Genomic DNA, 16,401 nt, shown 5'->3' with positions numbered 1-16,401 from the left:
CTAATTAGTGAAAAAGTAGCATCTACCTCTGAGAGATTTTCCAGCCCGAAGAGGAGGACTAATAACCTGGAATAATTTCTGGAAAATAATTTGGAGAAAAGCTAATATGTTACATGAAACTCTGTGATTTCACAAGCCAACATGGCTTAACATAACTGTTAAAGTTTGAAATTCGTTATTTAACAAATCAATAGGCAAACAAAAATAGGATCAATAGTTTCCATACTTCAATGCAGAAAAAAGATTGAAAGATCCAAGGTGAATAATTAGCTTTGTCTCCAGGTAATGTAAAAGCTTGGTTCATACTTCCTAATGTTGCCATAAAGCCGTTCAAGTAAAAGGGTACATAACCACAGACCAATAACTGTTATGCTTTTTTAAATTATAATTTTATTAAGATCACCCCATGATTAAATGATTAAATGACTCCAGTGCTCACACCTACTTAGTGCTTTTGATTTGGACAGTGTGTGCTGATAAACAGAATAAGGCCCAATAGCTAATTAGGTGCACAGACTAAAGCCTGACACACATGATATTTATTTTCTGTGATAACAGGAATTACCTTCCAGCCTACTATACTTGCTCACTCTTAGTTGCATCCTCTCCAAGTTCCTGTTCCTAAATAAATATTACCTTTCCTTTGATCTTCACAAGCAGAAAGTTGATCCTAATTATGTCATGATTTTCTCAAGGTAACCCATCTTGGCTTGGACTTCATGGAATTTTATGCAATTTATTAATGAGGTATATAGAGTACTCAGAATTTTTACAACATTGCATTTACACAAGGCAAAAGGACTGCTAGATTTGAAAACATAAACCACTGAAGTGAGATAAGAAACCATCACCTATCTTGCCCTTTAATCACAGAATTTATATTTTCAAATAAATACATTTGACTACTTAAACCACATCATCATAGTTTAATCTTAAAGCTCTAGCTCTGCTCAATTTAGGAGACTGAGCTAAAGAAACTTTAGCAAAGATCCACAGCATTTTAAGGCTGTGTAATAAAAGCAAGGCTCCATTTTGTTTCTCTTCTTCAAAAGACCATCAGGCAAGACAAAACAATTATCAGAAAGCAACCTTGTCACAGCTATGATCAACTCGTGCTATTTCTCTGTTATTGCCTAAAAGTATTATTTACTTATTATGAGGTGCTAAGGGCAGAAGGGTGGAGATACATCTCTACCAAAGGAGATGTAAAGCGCACCTTTCCTCTGCTTGCCTGCAACTCACTATTGTGCAAGGTGTATCACCGGCTTAGCCCACGATCAGGCTCACGTGAAGCCATGGAAGCAAGTGGTGGATGGTCGTATGAGCAGCTGGTGCATATCACAAGTCCTGGTTATGCAACCACTGACACCAGGCAGTCAATCTCTAAAGAGTATTGATAATGACTGTGGTCACCCACCTTGTAAAGACACTGCCTGGAAGAAGGCAATATCAAACCACTTCCGTAGAAAAATCTGCCAAGAACAATCATGGTCATGGATAGAGGATCATGATCACCCACATCATACGACACAGTACATAATGATGATGATGATGAGGTAATTATAATCTCAAGAGAAGAGTGTAACAGCCCTCCTGAATAAATCTTTCTAGGAATGAGTTATCAGACTTTTGTGTCTGAAGTTTCTAAAAGATATTCACAGTAGTTAGTCATGTGGAATGCCAGCTACTTTACTGAAAGGCTAAAAGTTAGCAATGACTAAGTGATCACTGAGACAGCCGTGCTTTTATCTGCTTTGATAGTCCAAGCAAGATCAAAGTAATTTCGGCATTAAACAGTACATGTAATATATAGCTGCTAAAATCTTTCAGCCATTATGATTATATCTGCTGTCATCTCACAGCAGTCAAAGTAAACACACTGCAGATTATTCTGTCAGAAGGATATGAACAGCTTCAGACTTCCTAGTATTGTCATTTGGGCTATTGCCAATAAGAGGGAAAGATGATATATCTGACTGATTTTACTGTGTCATACTGATAACCAGTGGGTCTAATATATAATAGCCAAAGTAGTTTTCAGTGCTGATTCAGTTTAGTAGTATGTTTCATATATCAACTTGGCATCGTTCACCATGACAATTTTACACTGTGTGACAAATCCCTTTTCCCCCCAAGAAGTTGTGGTGAGTCACCTCGAACCACTGTAGCTCATGTTATAAAAGCAGTCCCACAATGCTGGTAGCTGGGGGACTCCATTGTTAATAAATGATCAGTAATCTGGACTACCTATGAATGACTATAAAGTACAAGATGTTTGTAAAAACCCAAATGTTCCACCAATGCCCTTCAGTGAGAAAGTCTATTAACCTTACTTAATCTGACTGACATGGGCTCAAGTTCCAGCAAAATGGTTGACTCTTAAATGGCCCAAAAAATTTTCTGTTGAAGGACAAGGTTATACAAAGAAAGTAAACTGTGATATCAAATCACGCATGGTGAGAGACACATATTTTCTATACAGAATGACTTGGAGGTTGGGTGCGTGTGGTGGGAATGTACAGATCATGTGCCTTTTGCCCTTAACATGCAAGACTTACCTCCATTGGAGTGATGTAGTCATTCATTCCTCTATTGTATACATAGATCATGGCATCATAGAGACAATGTTCCCAGCACATATGGACCACCTACAACAAATGCACACATATATATAGTCAAAAAATGTCCAAAAGGGCTACATGTCAATCATTTCAGAAATTTAAGGCTTCTCTTTGGATTCAGTATCAAACCTCTGGAGAATAGACTTTTCTTTTATTAAAAGCTATAGGGTATTTACCTATATTCAGATTCTTCCCTACAAATTCATGCCTGATATGTAGCTCATGCCTATGCTTTGCACACTGCCTTTGAAATCTATTCCACTGATTTTAACCAAATAACAAAGAAATATGACCGTGCAGCATATTTAATGACATTGAACAGGATAAAGGATTTTGGACTGAAATGTCAGTAATATTTCCCTCCATAGATGCTGCCTTACCCTTTGAGTTCTCCCATCACTTAGTATGTGTTGCTCAAGATTTCAAGCAGCTGCTGAATCTCTTTTCTTATCTACTCCCTAAGGTGAATTAGAAAAGCTGAGCTACCCCCGAGTTTGTAATGCTAGATTGAGTTCAAACCAAATGATCAAGTTCGACAATGACACAATAGTGGTTGGCCTCATTAACAAGGATGAAGAGACAGCATACAGAAACGAAGTAGAGTGGTTTGTAGAATGATGCAAGCGCAACAACTTTAATCTCAACATGGACAAGATGAAAGAGATGATTCTACACCTTAGGAAGCTGTAGGCTAACCACTCTTCACTTCACATAAATGATTCCTCTGTGGTGAGAATTAGGAACACTAATTTTCTGGGAGTGCACACAACAGACCTGGTCTATCAAAGCACAGCAGCATCTCTATTTTCTGAGGATATTGAGGCAAGTGAGCAAGCAAGGCTCTCCCACCCCCAGTCCCTATTCTAACTAATTTTTACAGGAGCGCATTGAAAGTGTCCTAACCAGCTGCATCACTGTCTGGTACAGAAATTGTAAGGCATCTGACCGCAAGATGCAACAAAGGATTGAAAGGATTGCTAAAAGAATCATCAGGTCCCACTTCCACTCACTTGAGATATTTATCAAAAGCCTTGCGTACACAGGGCATTAATCCCTCCCATTGCCATTGATCCCTCGCATCTGTCCAACAATCTCTTTGACCCACTTACCATCAAGCAAGAGGTACCATAGCATCAGGACAAAGACTGTTAGGAAACAGCTTTCTCCCCCAAGGCGTGAGCCTATTGAACTCCCTGGCACCACCCAGAATCATCACATATGAAGCACCAGTAGCATTGTACTGTTTACTTTTTAAACTTGTGTTGGAAATACATGCTATTATTTATCAATTTATTTGAGGTGATATTACTTTGTGTTATGTGAGTGAGTCATATGTACAGTGCTGTGCAATTTTGTCCAGAGGAACATTTTTTTTGTGGTATACATGTATATGGTTGAGTGACAATAAACTTGAGCTTCAAAGGACAACATTGCAAGCTCTAATCAGTGAAGAATACAGTAAAAAGAACTATATAAACAAAAATAAACTTGTTGCCATAAACATGTAACTTTGTAACATCAGTTGCCTGAATAATATTATAAGAACAAGGCCATGTGACGCTCTTATTTTTTGCATCATAAAAAAGGCAGGAATAGACTTGTCAGTCATTAGCCCAAACATATTGCTGAAAATGTAGCAGTAGCTTAACGATAGGAGAAATACACTGAGATGGCAGCCCTAAGAGTAATCTAACATGCAAAAAATACATCATTTATATTAAGGGAAACAAAAAAAAGATGAATTCACCTGTTGAATATCCAAGCTAGTGATGTCCATATGTACAATACATGCTTCAATGTTCTCCATCATATCCCTGTCCTGAAAGTGGATGAGCAAATCCTTCATCACCTGTGGTGTGATGCTTGTTAGCTTGTCATTTAAAATATAGGGTTCTAGGCATTCAAGAAAAACTCCTTTTGCCACTGAGATCTCACTTAGTCTATTGTAGATCTGGCCAAATAGAAGGTCTCTGTAACGAAAGAAAAGTTAAATTATTTTACTATTAAAATTAATTTATATAATATGCAGATGTAAATTATCTATGTAACTACACTGAAATAAACAGAAGGACAAGACTACAGTAAAATAAGGGATTCCTGGATTTGATAAAACTTCAATCCAAATATAACTCCATGGAGAAATCACAAAAAAAATAACAAAAGTGAAGACAGCTATTTTTGGACTAATACTAATGGACAGAAAGAACTATCCAGCACTAACCCCAGTTTCCAGCAATTAGTCCACAACTTTGCAGGTCACAGCTCAAGGACACAGTCTAGGACTATTTAACTATGATGAGTATTTCTTCCTCAAGCACCCTTTGAGACAGTAATTGGGAGACCCTACCACTTTCTGAAAGAAAATATACTAATAACAATTAATTATATCCATGAAGACTAATTTTTGACCAATCACATAATGAAGATAATAAGTCCTTTATTTTAACCATGTCATTCATTTTTATACACCCCAGTCAGGTGGATGCTCTCTTCAGCTTTTTCTATTCCGAAGTAAGTAACCCATTTTATCAAATATTTGTTCATACCTACAATTTTACAGTCCTGGCAATATCTTAGTAAAATTCTTCTGTATATAATAACTGCCTTTGGATTCAAGGCTGTTCAGCTCATTCCCTACCCATCTCTACTACTCCAATCCATCCCCAATGCTCTGCAGTTTTGTAGTGTTCAAAGGATTCGAAAGTTGAAAATGATTGCTTTTGCTAAAAAAAAGCTTTGTCTATCTTGAATACAATGATTTAAGATCGTAAAGGTTTTTTTTGGAAATTATGCATAGGTGTGAGTGGAGTGATTTTTCTCTCATATCCCAACCTAACGTGTGGGTAGGTTAACTGGGCACATGAGAGTTACCCCTTAGTGTAGGTGACTAGCAAAATAATCCAATTTCTTTCAGAATTCTGAATGAGAAGGGCTGGAAAAAGTGTGCTGTGGGCCAACAGCAGGATAGTAAAAAATGATAAAGAAATGAAAAGCAGGCATATCCTCCTCACTATTTAAAATGCACAAATCACATGAATAAAACAGAGTAACTGTTATCAAAATTTATAGCACAGAACAGCATGTTCCAAACCCAGACAGCCAAAACCTACAAGTGATTCATCACTGAATAGCAGGTAGACAGCTGTTGGCTTTCTCTTCAGACAGTTTTGTGTGAGATGCCAGCATTTTCCATTTTTATATTAATCAATATTTCTTTCAAAAAAAGACAGGAAGAACGTGAAGAAAAAGCAAGCTTTTGGAGGATGGAGTGGAGGTGCTCGACAAAGTAGTTCCTCAACTTACGTGGGGTCTCACCAATGTAGAGGAGGCTGCATCAGAAGCAGAAGATACAATAGAAAACCCTAACAGATTTGCAGCTGAAGCCAAAAGGAGAACTTCGCAGAGGGCAATCATTTTAATTCCATTCCCCATTCAGCCACAGCCTCCTCTTTTGCCACAGAAGCTATTCTAAGGTGGAGGAGCAACACCTCATATTCCATCTAGGGAGCCTCCAGTCTGATAACATGAACATCAATTTTTCATTTTGTTTTTTTACCCCACTCATCTTCATTTATTTCCCACTCCAGTCTCTGACCTCTTTTCCCTCACCTGCCCATCACCTACCCCTGGGGCTGCTGCTCCTTCCTTTTCTTCCATGGTCCATTCCCCTCCCCCATCAGAATCTACGTCACGTCTCACAATATATGGAATGGGAGATTTGGAAACCATTTCGCCGAGCACTTCTGTCCACCAGAACAAGCAGGATCTCCCAGTGGCCACCCATTTTAATTCCACGTCCCATGCCCATTCTGATATGTCCATCCATGGCCTCCTCCACTGTCGAGATGAGGTCACAATTAGGTTAGAGAAACAACATATTCCACTTGGGTAGCCTCCAACCTGATGGCATGAACATAGATTTCTCAAGCTTCCGGTAATGCCTCCCATCCCCCTCCCCCCCCCACTTCCCATCCCCTTATCCCGCCTCACTTTATCTCCTTGCCCACCCATCGCCTCCTCCTGGTACTCCTCCCTGCTTTTCTTTCTTCCATGGCCTTCCGTCTCTTTCACTAATCAATTTCCCAGCTCTTTACTTCATCCTTCCACCTCCAGGTTTCACCTACTCCCTTGTGTTTCTCTCTTCCCTTCTCTCACTTTTTAAATCTACTCCCTAGCTTTTTTTCCTCCAGTCCCGTCGAAGGGTTTCAGCCTGAAATGTCAACTGTACTCTTTTCCATAGATGCTGCCTGGCCTGCTGAATTCCTTCAGCATTTTATGTGTGTTGTTGGAATACAAGCACACAGTTCTCCAACAGTGGCAACAGAAAATATACAAAGTGATGAGAAAGGCATATTCTTTGGAATATGGTGCACAGTTCTAATCATCTACCAATGTGAAGGATGTCATTAAGGTGGAAAGAATATAGAAAAGATTCACAAAGATGTTATCAGTACTGGAGGACTTGAGTTACAAGGACCACTGCATAAACTGGGGTTTTTAATCCCACTGGAACATACAAGGCAGAGGCATGGCCTTATACAGGCATATAAAATCAGGAGATACATAGATAAGGTGAATGGTCAGAGTCAATTTCCCAGGGTAGGGGAGTCCAAAACTAGAGGGCACAAGTTTAAGAAGATTAAAAGGTGACCTGAGGGGCATATTTTTTCCAGATGGTAGAGGGTATACAGAGAAAGTAGAAGAGGCAAGTGCAATCGCAAAGTTTAAAACATATTTAAGCTGCTACAAGGTTAAGTCAGAGGGCCAATCATAGGCAAATGGGACAAGCATGGATGGATGCTTGGATGAGTTAAGACTAAAGATCTGTTTGATAAAACCATACAACCATATGACATAGGAGCAGAATTCCATACTATGTAACTCCAGAACATACTGAGTAAACGAGGTCAGCACTCTCTGGCATGCAGCGGAATGAGAGGTGACTGTGGAGCTTGTTAAGAGTACACACAACGTGACTAGCCTTGCTGTGGAGTCTAAAAACACAGGTTGCAAGAGTACCCCCTTTATGAATGAGATAATGTGAAACCTCTTCACTCAAAGGGTAGTGAATACATAGAATTCACTCTCCCCAAGGATTGTGGCGATTCAGTAATTGAAATTACAGAACATGTGGGGGCTTTTAAAAGATGGGATAGATTAGGTATTAAATGCTTCCAGGACTTGTTTGTGGAGGGAAGTTTCCTTTCATTTGAGCAACTGTCAGCTAAATATAGTTTACCCTAAACTCACTTTTAACAATGCCTACAAATAAGAGACTTCTTACAGTCTCAAATATGTACATTTCCTAAAAGTCCTGATAAGAACCTACTAGATGTAATTCTTAATTTGAAACCTTTTTATAATGGATCTATATCTAATATTTATATGTTGCTGGGAATGAGAAGTGTTCAGATAAAATTAAAAATCTTTGGGAACAAGACTTACAGACTTCAATTTCTGAGGAAACTTGGAATGAAATTTTTAAATTGGTTAACAATTCATCGTTATGTGCTCACCACTCTCTCCTACAATTTAAAGTGGTCCATAGGGCCCACATGACGAAGGACAAGTTGTCTGGCTTTTATTTGGATATATCTCATTGTGAGAAATGTAATAATGGAGAAGCTTCACTCATTCATATATTTTGGACATGCCAGAGTCGTGAAAAATATTGGAAAGCAGTATTCGCGGTACTTCTTAGTACTTTTTAAAGTAAATTTTAAGCCTAATCCTTTGACAGCTTTATTTGGTATTGTTGGAGGAAAGGATATTATGGAGAATAATAAAAGGATATTTTGGAGAAATCTGATTTGCACATTTTGGCTTTTATTTGTCTTATGGCTAGGAGGGCGCTCTTGCTTAAATGGAAAGATGCAGTTCCGCCCACTCACGTTCAATGGCTGTGTGATGTGATGTCATGTTTAAATTTAGAGAAGATTTAGTGTTCAATTTCTGAATCTAATCAAGACTTTCAAACATTGTGGGGACCTTTTCTGAACTATTTTCAAAACCTTTGATTTGCCGTTAAAGCACAGATGATGGCTAATAATATACTTTTTTTCTTTCTTCTTCTTCACTAATCAGCTTTGGTTTTGGTAGTGGGTTAGATTTTTTTCCACATAATAAATTCACTATATTTCAATACTATGAATTAATCAATTTGTATGAATATGAGTAAGGAGTTCGTATGTGCGATTCAGTATAATATATTTGATATATTTCTTTTTTCTTGAACTCTGTATTCTCCTATGTAGAAAAGTTAATTAAAATATTGAAAAAGAAATTACTGAACATGAAGATCGATTGATTTCTGGATCCAGTACCTCCGACACACTCAGGATCTAGGTCAGCGTTTCTCAACTGGTGTTTCATGGAACCCTAAGGTTCCACAAGAGGTTGCTAGGGGTTCCGAAAGAGATTATGATTTAAAAAAACATTGTTTTGGAAACTCTGCGCAATGCGCGATGATAGCAACTGCATTGGTGGACATTGACCGAGCAGCCCCATTAGCAATCTCATTAGAGGTCTCTTGGCCCAGTATGGCAGTGCACAGTAGGATCATGTGTACTTGCTTGAGTCCATTCTCAGTTTTTAACACAACATAGGGGATGCCGTTGAAAATTGGTGCACGGAGGGGAGGATGGTAGGCTGATAATGGTGAGTGCTGTATTGCACGGAGGGGAAGACGGTGGACTGATGAGGAGCATGAAGTGCATTTTCCAAGCATTGAATGGACTCGCACAACTGGGGCTGTGACGTCACCTTCCCCTCCCGAACTACTTTCCCTGACATGCTGCCAACTGACTTCAGGAAGCAAACAAAATCTATTGGTGTAGTAGAAAATTGGAAGGAAATTTTCATTCTAAAGATGGTCCAGTGTGGCAATTGTTGAAGAGCAGGATCCCAGGTACAGGCCTACAAACAATTCTTGTAAGGGTAATGATGAAGAATTACAATGTTCTGAGTCATTTCATTGCACTAGTACAACCACCGACACAAGAGTGTCTTTTTTCACGAAACTATAAAATTTATTTACACAACAAATGGACGAAGTACAAACATCAAGTATTTACAAGACAGTGAGTAAATTTAAATTAAAATATGATTATTACTGTCTCTAATACAGTCAATTTCCTGGGAGGACCACCACTCCTGGAAATCCCTCACTGTATCTATTGTGACTGCATGCTCCCTCTCTCCAAGCATGAATATAGCCTTGGAAGAGGGGCAGGTGGCTCTGGCAGAGCCCTTGACTTTCCGCCACCTAGACCTGTGATTGACCATCTTAGCCAGGGCCAGGAGCAGGCCCACCAATAGATCCTACTCGTGACTCACCCTCTCCATACTGGGTGCCCGTATATAAGGAGTGCAGGGCTGAAGTGAAACAAGAACCTGAGCAACAGCCACTTCAGATACTCAAACAGGAGGTGCAACCTCCCACACTCCATATAAGCAGGTACACTGACTCCTCCCGGCCACAGAATAGAAAGGTGGACAGGTTGTCAGTAACCTGCTTAAAAACCTGTGCAACTGCTTCCTCTCCAGATCCCCAATGAACAGGGGAAGGATCCCTGCATAAAGAGACTTCCACTGGTAACCTCCTTCGCTGATGGATGGTAAAACAGATCGCTAAGGTGAATCTGGGTGGAAGACGAAGGCAAGGAAGTGAAAGGTGTGCAAGAGCAGCACAGACAAGAAATGCTTGGGAACATCACAGAACAGCACAGTGGGTATCCCTGCGAGATGGTTCACGTTGTCTGGGACCCTCTCCTGTGTGGTATCCCAAGGCCTGGGTCCGATGAGCACTTCTGACCCATCAGGTGGTGGTGCAGCCGGAACCCATCCGCTTCCCCGAGCCCCTGCAACACTCGCTCTGATAGGATGGGGACCAGTCCCCCTCGCAGCTACAGCACCGTCCCCCAATGGCTCAGGAGCACCCTGTCTGGATGAGACTAGACCCAATAGCCTCAACAGCTCTCCGTATAAGCGAGGCAGTTCCCTTAAAGCGGTGCAGCTGATGTTGTGAGCTGGAAGCCGTGAGCCTCCTGCAAGCTGTGTCCCTGGTAACGAAAGTGTGTTGGCAGCGCACGCCATCTCGGAGGGTGGTCATTATACAAGTACAGGTTTCCCCCGCCATCCGAAGGTAGAGCATTCCTATGAAACGGTTCATAAGCCGGAATGTCGTAAAGCGAAGAAGCAATTACCATTTACTTATATGGGAAAACTTTGTGAGCGTTCACAGACCCAAAAATAACCTACCAAATCATGCCAAATAACACATAAAACCTAGAATAACAGTAACATATAGTAAAAGCAGGAATGATATGATAAATACACAGCCTATATAAAGTAGAAATACTTTTCCACAATCATTGCCTGAACTGTCCTCCGTAGCGAAAATCTCACGCAAGCACTGCTGGCAGAAACACGGTGCAAGCGCTCTCCAGTAACCTTTAAGCTATGAAGCTGCCAAATCATACCAAATAACATGTAAAAATACACAGCCGATATAAAGTAGAAATAATGTATGTACAGTGTAGTATCGCTTACCGGAATTGGGCCAGCACTCAGCACACTGATGATGGTGTGTTAGGCTGAGTCGGAGGTTGGGGTGGTGCAGTGGCCCCCATCCTCTGGGCAGCGAACCGATACCGATCCGTGAAGCATGCAGGGGTACAGCGGTAGCCGGGAGGCACCCAGCACATCTTTAAGAAAAAAGCCAAAACAAACATGCTAATTAATTAGGTGCCGCCCGGCACGTAAATGTCGGCCCAGATCAGAGGCGACGCAATCGGCAATCACCTCTAATCTGGGCCGACATTTACGTGCCAGGCGGCACCTTAATTAATTAGCATGTTTATTTCGGCTTTTTTCTTAAAGATGTGCTGAGTGCCTCCCAGCTACCGCTGCATTCTCTGCGAATCGGTATCTGTCTGCAGCCTGGGGTTTGGGATGGTGGGACACTGGGATATCATCTCATCGTCGGCTGTTTCCATCAGGACAGGCAGGTCATCTTCTTCTTTGACTGCCTGCCTCGATGTCGAAGGTCGAGGTTCATCGCCTGATGTGGAAGGCTTGAAAAACGACAGTACAGTATGCTTGACTGCTGAGCCTCGCGCATTTTTCTATCATACAGTTCTTTGTAGCACTCAAACCATCTTGCAAATATGCCCTAAACCGACGGATCCTTTCAAAATTAAAGTCGTACTTTATCATTACTCATTTGGTTTCGATTGTTATCCTTTCCTCTTCCAATTGCATCAGCTCTTCATCTATCAGTTCTTGGCCATGGGATGCCAAAACCCCTTCAACATCATCTTCGTCAACTTCCACAAGTCAAACTCATTTTGTCCTTACTTCGTTCACCACGATCAAAATGCTTAATTATGTCTAGTTTTACACTAAGTGTAACACCCTTACGAGCTCTTTTAGGCTTTTCCGATACCTTAGAACTCATCTTGCTAACTGCTGTTCACAGGCACGTGCTTAAGCAACGCTGCGAGAATGCCGTTCCGAATCCGGGGAAGAGCGGATGCTCAGGGCGCATGCTGCCTTTTTTCGCGCGCTGCTTTTTCCACGTGCTGCCTTTTTTCGTAACAGTGAAAACACCTTCTGTTAGCGAAAACAGGGAACTAATGTTGGTCTTTCGTAACAGTGAGGTTTCGTAAAGCGAACGTTCGAAAAGCAGGGGACACCTGTAACTCTGCAGGATCCTGAGGCGGAGAGACACCAGCTGGGTGTGCACCTACACCAATGACTGACCAACCTCCGCAATCGGGAGACTCAGAACGGCAGCAGAGACCCAGTGCTTCCTGTTGTCCCAGAAGAAGTCCACCATAGCCTCTCTGGATCCCGGAGACAAAAGCGGTGGGCAGGACTAAAGTAATTAGCTGCTACCATATCTTTACAATGAAATCTACTTATCAGTGGGTTTTCTAAATTGGGCTATTCCATTGTGCCTAGCCTGTGGCAAGCAATTTACAAATGTTGCAATAGCTGTAACAAAATTGAAAAGGCACACTACAAATCACAGCCATATGACACGTAAAAATGCTGATTATTTTATATGACTATTGGAATCTATAAAACTTTTGAAAATAAAGTAACATTCAGTAAAAAGATTCAGGACGCAGGTTATTTAATGGCTTTAAGAACAGGTCACTCAAGAATGTTTAAAAAACTGTGTGAAATCCTGAACAAATATCACACCAATCTCCTGCTTCCTACAGAAATCCAGTGGCTTAGCAGAGGAAGAGTTCTCAGCAGGGTGTTTGAGCTCAAAGCCGAATTGCACGAGTACTTTTAAGAGAATAGTAGACCAGATTTTGCTAAGTGCTTTGAAAATGAAGAATGGCTGCAGAAATTAGCCTACTTGGCAGACATTTTTCATCAAATGAACCAGTTGAACAAGTCTCTGCAAGACCCTGGAGAAAATGCTTTAACTTTAAGTGACAGGATTATTAGATTTAAAAGGAAATTGAATCTTTGGAAAAATCATGCTGCAAAAGGAGATCTTAAAATGTTTCCACTGTTGCTTGAGCTTGAGAGTGAGGAAAGATATCAAAAAGTCTCCAGTCTAATTGAAAACCACCTAGAAGAACTGCAGAACAAAAAATGAACAGTATTTTACCTCCTTTTCAATACAAGTGTTTGATTGGGTGAGGGACCCTTTCCCTGAATCTTCTGCTCAGCCTGAGAACTTGACTTTGAGAGACGAGGAAGAACTTTGTGAGCTAGAGTCTGATTGTGCACTCAAGATGAGATTTACTGACCTTGCCCTGGATAAGTTCTGGATTTCTGTGAAAGAAGAGTATCCTGCCATACATAGGAAAGCAATGAACATTTTGCTGCAGTTTTCAACTTCTTACATGTGAGCAAGCTTTTTCTTATTTAAGCAACAAGAGCAAAGATAGAAATCGTCTCATTTCAGTTCTAGATAAAATGTATGTGTGCTTATCTCAAGTTTTACCCAGAATTGAGAAATTTAATATGTTTGCTTTATGAGTTTTTAAAATTTATGAAAGAGAAAGAAAGATTAATTTCAAGAAAGGTAAGCTAAGCTTAACTATTTTTTTTCAAGAAAGGTTAGCTAAAAATTAATTCTCTCCTCAAAAGAGCATTGACAATTATTTTTGGATTATTATTACATCTACAACTTACTGATCATGCTAATGTACCATGAGCTCTAGATATGATAATGCAGCGGTGCCTGAGACCTGAAAATTATTTCACGGGGTCATCAGGGCAAAAAGGTTGAGAAAGCTTGATCTAGATGGTGCTGAGCTGGCAGATTTTTTTGACTACCAAATGTTTTTTGAATTAAAACTACATAACACTTTCAATTTGCTTTTTTTTAAATTGTTGCAGAGTATGATAAGTTAACACTACTGAATATAATGACAATGAATGTAAAAGTTTTACAGTGTTTCTATTATATATTTTTTATTATGAATAAACACTAATTTTGAAATATAAAGCTAGGGCCCTGGTGCAATTTAAAGAAGTGAGCTAACTTGGGCTATGGTTGGTGTGTTTCAAAATAGTATGGGGACCAGAAATGCCGTGTGTTAAAGACAGTGTGGGAAGACAGTCTCAGTTTGCCAAATACCGAATGCTTGGGATTTCCAAACAATCAGATAGGAGATTACAGTTTCATGCTGAGGATCAAGTAAAGTGTAGATAGTGCAGGAAAAGTCTTAATGAATCGCACACAGGCTTGAAGGGCATGGTGGCCTTCTCCTGCTCCTAATCTCATCTTCTTACAAACCATGACTGGAAAACTCTTCATTACAAAACTTTAAAGTATAAATTAACTTAAAGCAGCAAAATGATTGGTACTAACTTCATAGTCGGAGAACAATGACTGGAAAAACCATGAGTAGAAGTTTACATAATGAACAAAGGCCAAGACTATGAATTGTGAGAGGAAGACAATCTCATCCACACTTTAAGATTTTACTACCCATCTCAGTTCAGAGGATATGCAATGCAAATTGGAAATCTTTTTCTCACTATTATAAAGAATCATGAATTATTATTTAATATTACCTTCATTTTAGGAGTCAGATGTAAACTATTAATTCTGAATTATTTTCAGAATATTAATGAAAGTAAAATTTGAAACAAAACTAAAAATCAAAAATTTGCAAATTAGAGCTTCATCTTTCACCTAAACCAACGATATGCACATAAATTTAGCACATATATCAATAAACATAATATTTGAAACTTACATGCGTTCTAACAGAAGACAATAATCAACCATGATGGGTACCATTTCCTGTAAAGGAAAATCATGATAGAACATAGTCAATAGCCTTAAACGTTTGCTTATTGATAATAAAATTGTAAAATTCTGTGAGAGACTAAAAAGACAGTTTCATCTCAAGAACTGAGCAAAATAAGACAGAACGCCCTGAAATTTTGTCAGATTGGTATGGTAAGCTTCAGTCAGAAGTTTGTTAACTTAATTTGAATAACAGAACCAGAGAACAAACATGATTTAAAATACTCTCCACCTAGCTATTTAGAGTCATCAGTTGCTGAATTTCACAAGATCCCAAAGTACAATTGATTATATACTTTTACAGAGAAAAAGAGAAGAGGAAAAAAACACAAGACAAATCATATACTCCTTTGATGTACGTATTTCCAACATCACCAAGTGCTGAATCAATAGTTGTTTTCACAGGTCAAATCCAAGCTAAAGATAGATAATATTCATTAAATCAAAAACATTCATCATCACAATAGGACAGTCAAGGAGAAAGTCACACACTCCATGGAATTTGGACAGCCGTTTAGTCCTACTCCAGCACACACCCTAGATACCTACAGTAATTATCCTTTAACAATTTACTCAACATTACTTTAAGATACAAGATTGTTTAATGTCATTTCCAGTACACAGGTGCACGGAGAATAAAATGATTGTTACTTCGGATCCGATTCAGTGCAACAAAAACACAATAAGTATAAATAAAAACAACAGGAATTCTGCAGATGCTGGAAATTCAAGCAACACACATCAAAGTTGCTGGTGAACGCAGCAGGCCAGGCAGCATCTCTAGGAAGAGGTGCAGTCGACGTTTCAGGCCGAGACCCTTTGTCAGGACTAACTGAAGGAAGAGTGAGTAAGGGATTTGGAAGTTGGAGGGGAAATGATAGGAGAAGACAGGAGGGGGAGGGATGGAGCCAAGAGCTGGACAGGTGATAGGCAAAAGGGGATACGAGAGGATCATGGGACAGGAGGTCCGGGAAGAAAGATGGGGGGGGGGGGACCCAGAGGATGGGCAAGAGGTATATTCAGAGGGACAGAGGGAGAAAAAGGAGAGTGAGAGAAAGAATGTGTGCATAAAAATAAGTAACAGATGGGGTACGAGGGGGAGGTGGGGCCTTAGCGGAAGTTAGAGAAGTCGATGTTCATGCCATCAGGTTGGAGGAACAACACCTTATATTCCGTCTGGGTAGCCTCCAACCTGATGGCATGAACATCGACTTCTCTAACTTCCGCTAGGCCCCACTTCCCCCTCGTACCCCATCTGTTACTTATTTTTATGCACACATTCTTTCTCTCACTCTCCTTTTTCTCCCTCTGTCCCTCTGAATATACCTCTTGCCCATCCTCTAGGTCCCCCCCCCCCCGTCTTTCTTCCCGGACCTCCTGCCCCATGATCCTCTCGTATCCCCTTTTGCCAATCACCTGTCCAGCTCTTGGCTCCATCCCTCCCCCTCCTGTCTTCTCCTATCATTTTGGATCTCCCCCTCCCCCTCCAACTTT

The 16,401-nt window shown here is 40.2% G+C and overlaps 1 protein-coding gene across 2 annotated transcripts in view; it reads right to left on the bottom strand.

Moving 5' to 3' along the window:
- vps8 (VPS8 subunit of CORVET complex) overlaps window positions 1-16,401 on the bottom strand; it is a 662,306-nt gene that overhangs the window by 541,675 nt on the left and 104,230 nt on the right. For both annotated transcript variants that reach the window (XM_072261484.1, XM_072261483.1), the window contains exons 20-23: window positions 14,855-14,901; window positions 4,369-4,591; window positions 2,559-2,648; window positions 27-78 (exon numbers count right to left, since the gene is read on the bottom strand). In XM_072261484.1, the coding sequence (XP_072117585.1) occupies window positions 27-78; window positions 2,559-2,648; window positions 4,369-4,591; window positions 14,855-14,901 (412 nt within the window). The remainder of the gene's footprint in view (window positions 1-26; window positions 79-2,558; window positions 2,649-4,368; window positions 4,592-14,854; window positions 14,902-16,401) is intronic.

Source organism: Mobula birostris, chromosome 6 (genome assembly GCF_030028105.1).
Source record: "Mobula birostris isolate sMobBir1 chromosome 6, sMobBir1.hap1, whole genome shotgun sequence".
Taxonomy (NCBI): Eukaryota; Metazoa; Chordata; class Chondrichthyes; order Myliobatiformes; family Myliobatidae; genus Mobula; species Mobula birostris.
Note: the sequence above shows the minus strand (reverse complement) of the source record. Positions and strands in the feature narration are given on the sequence as shown.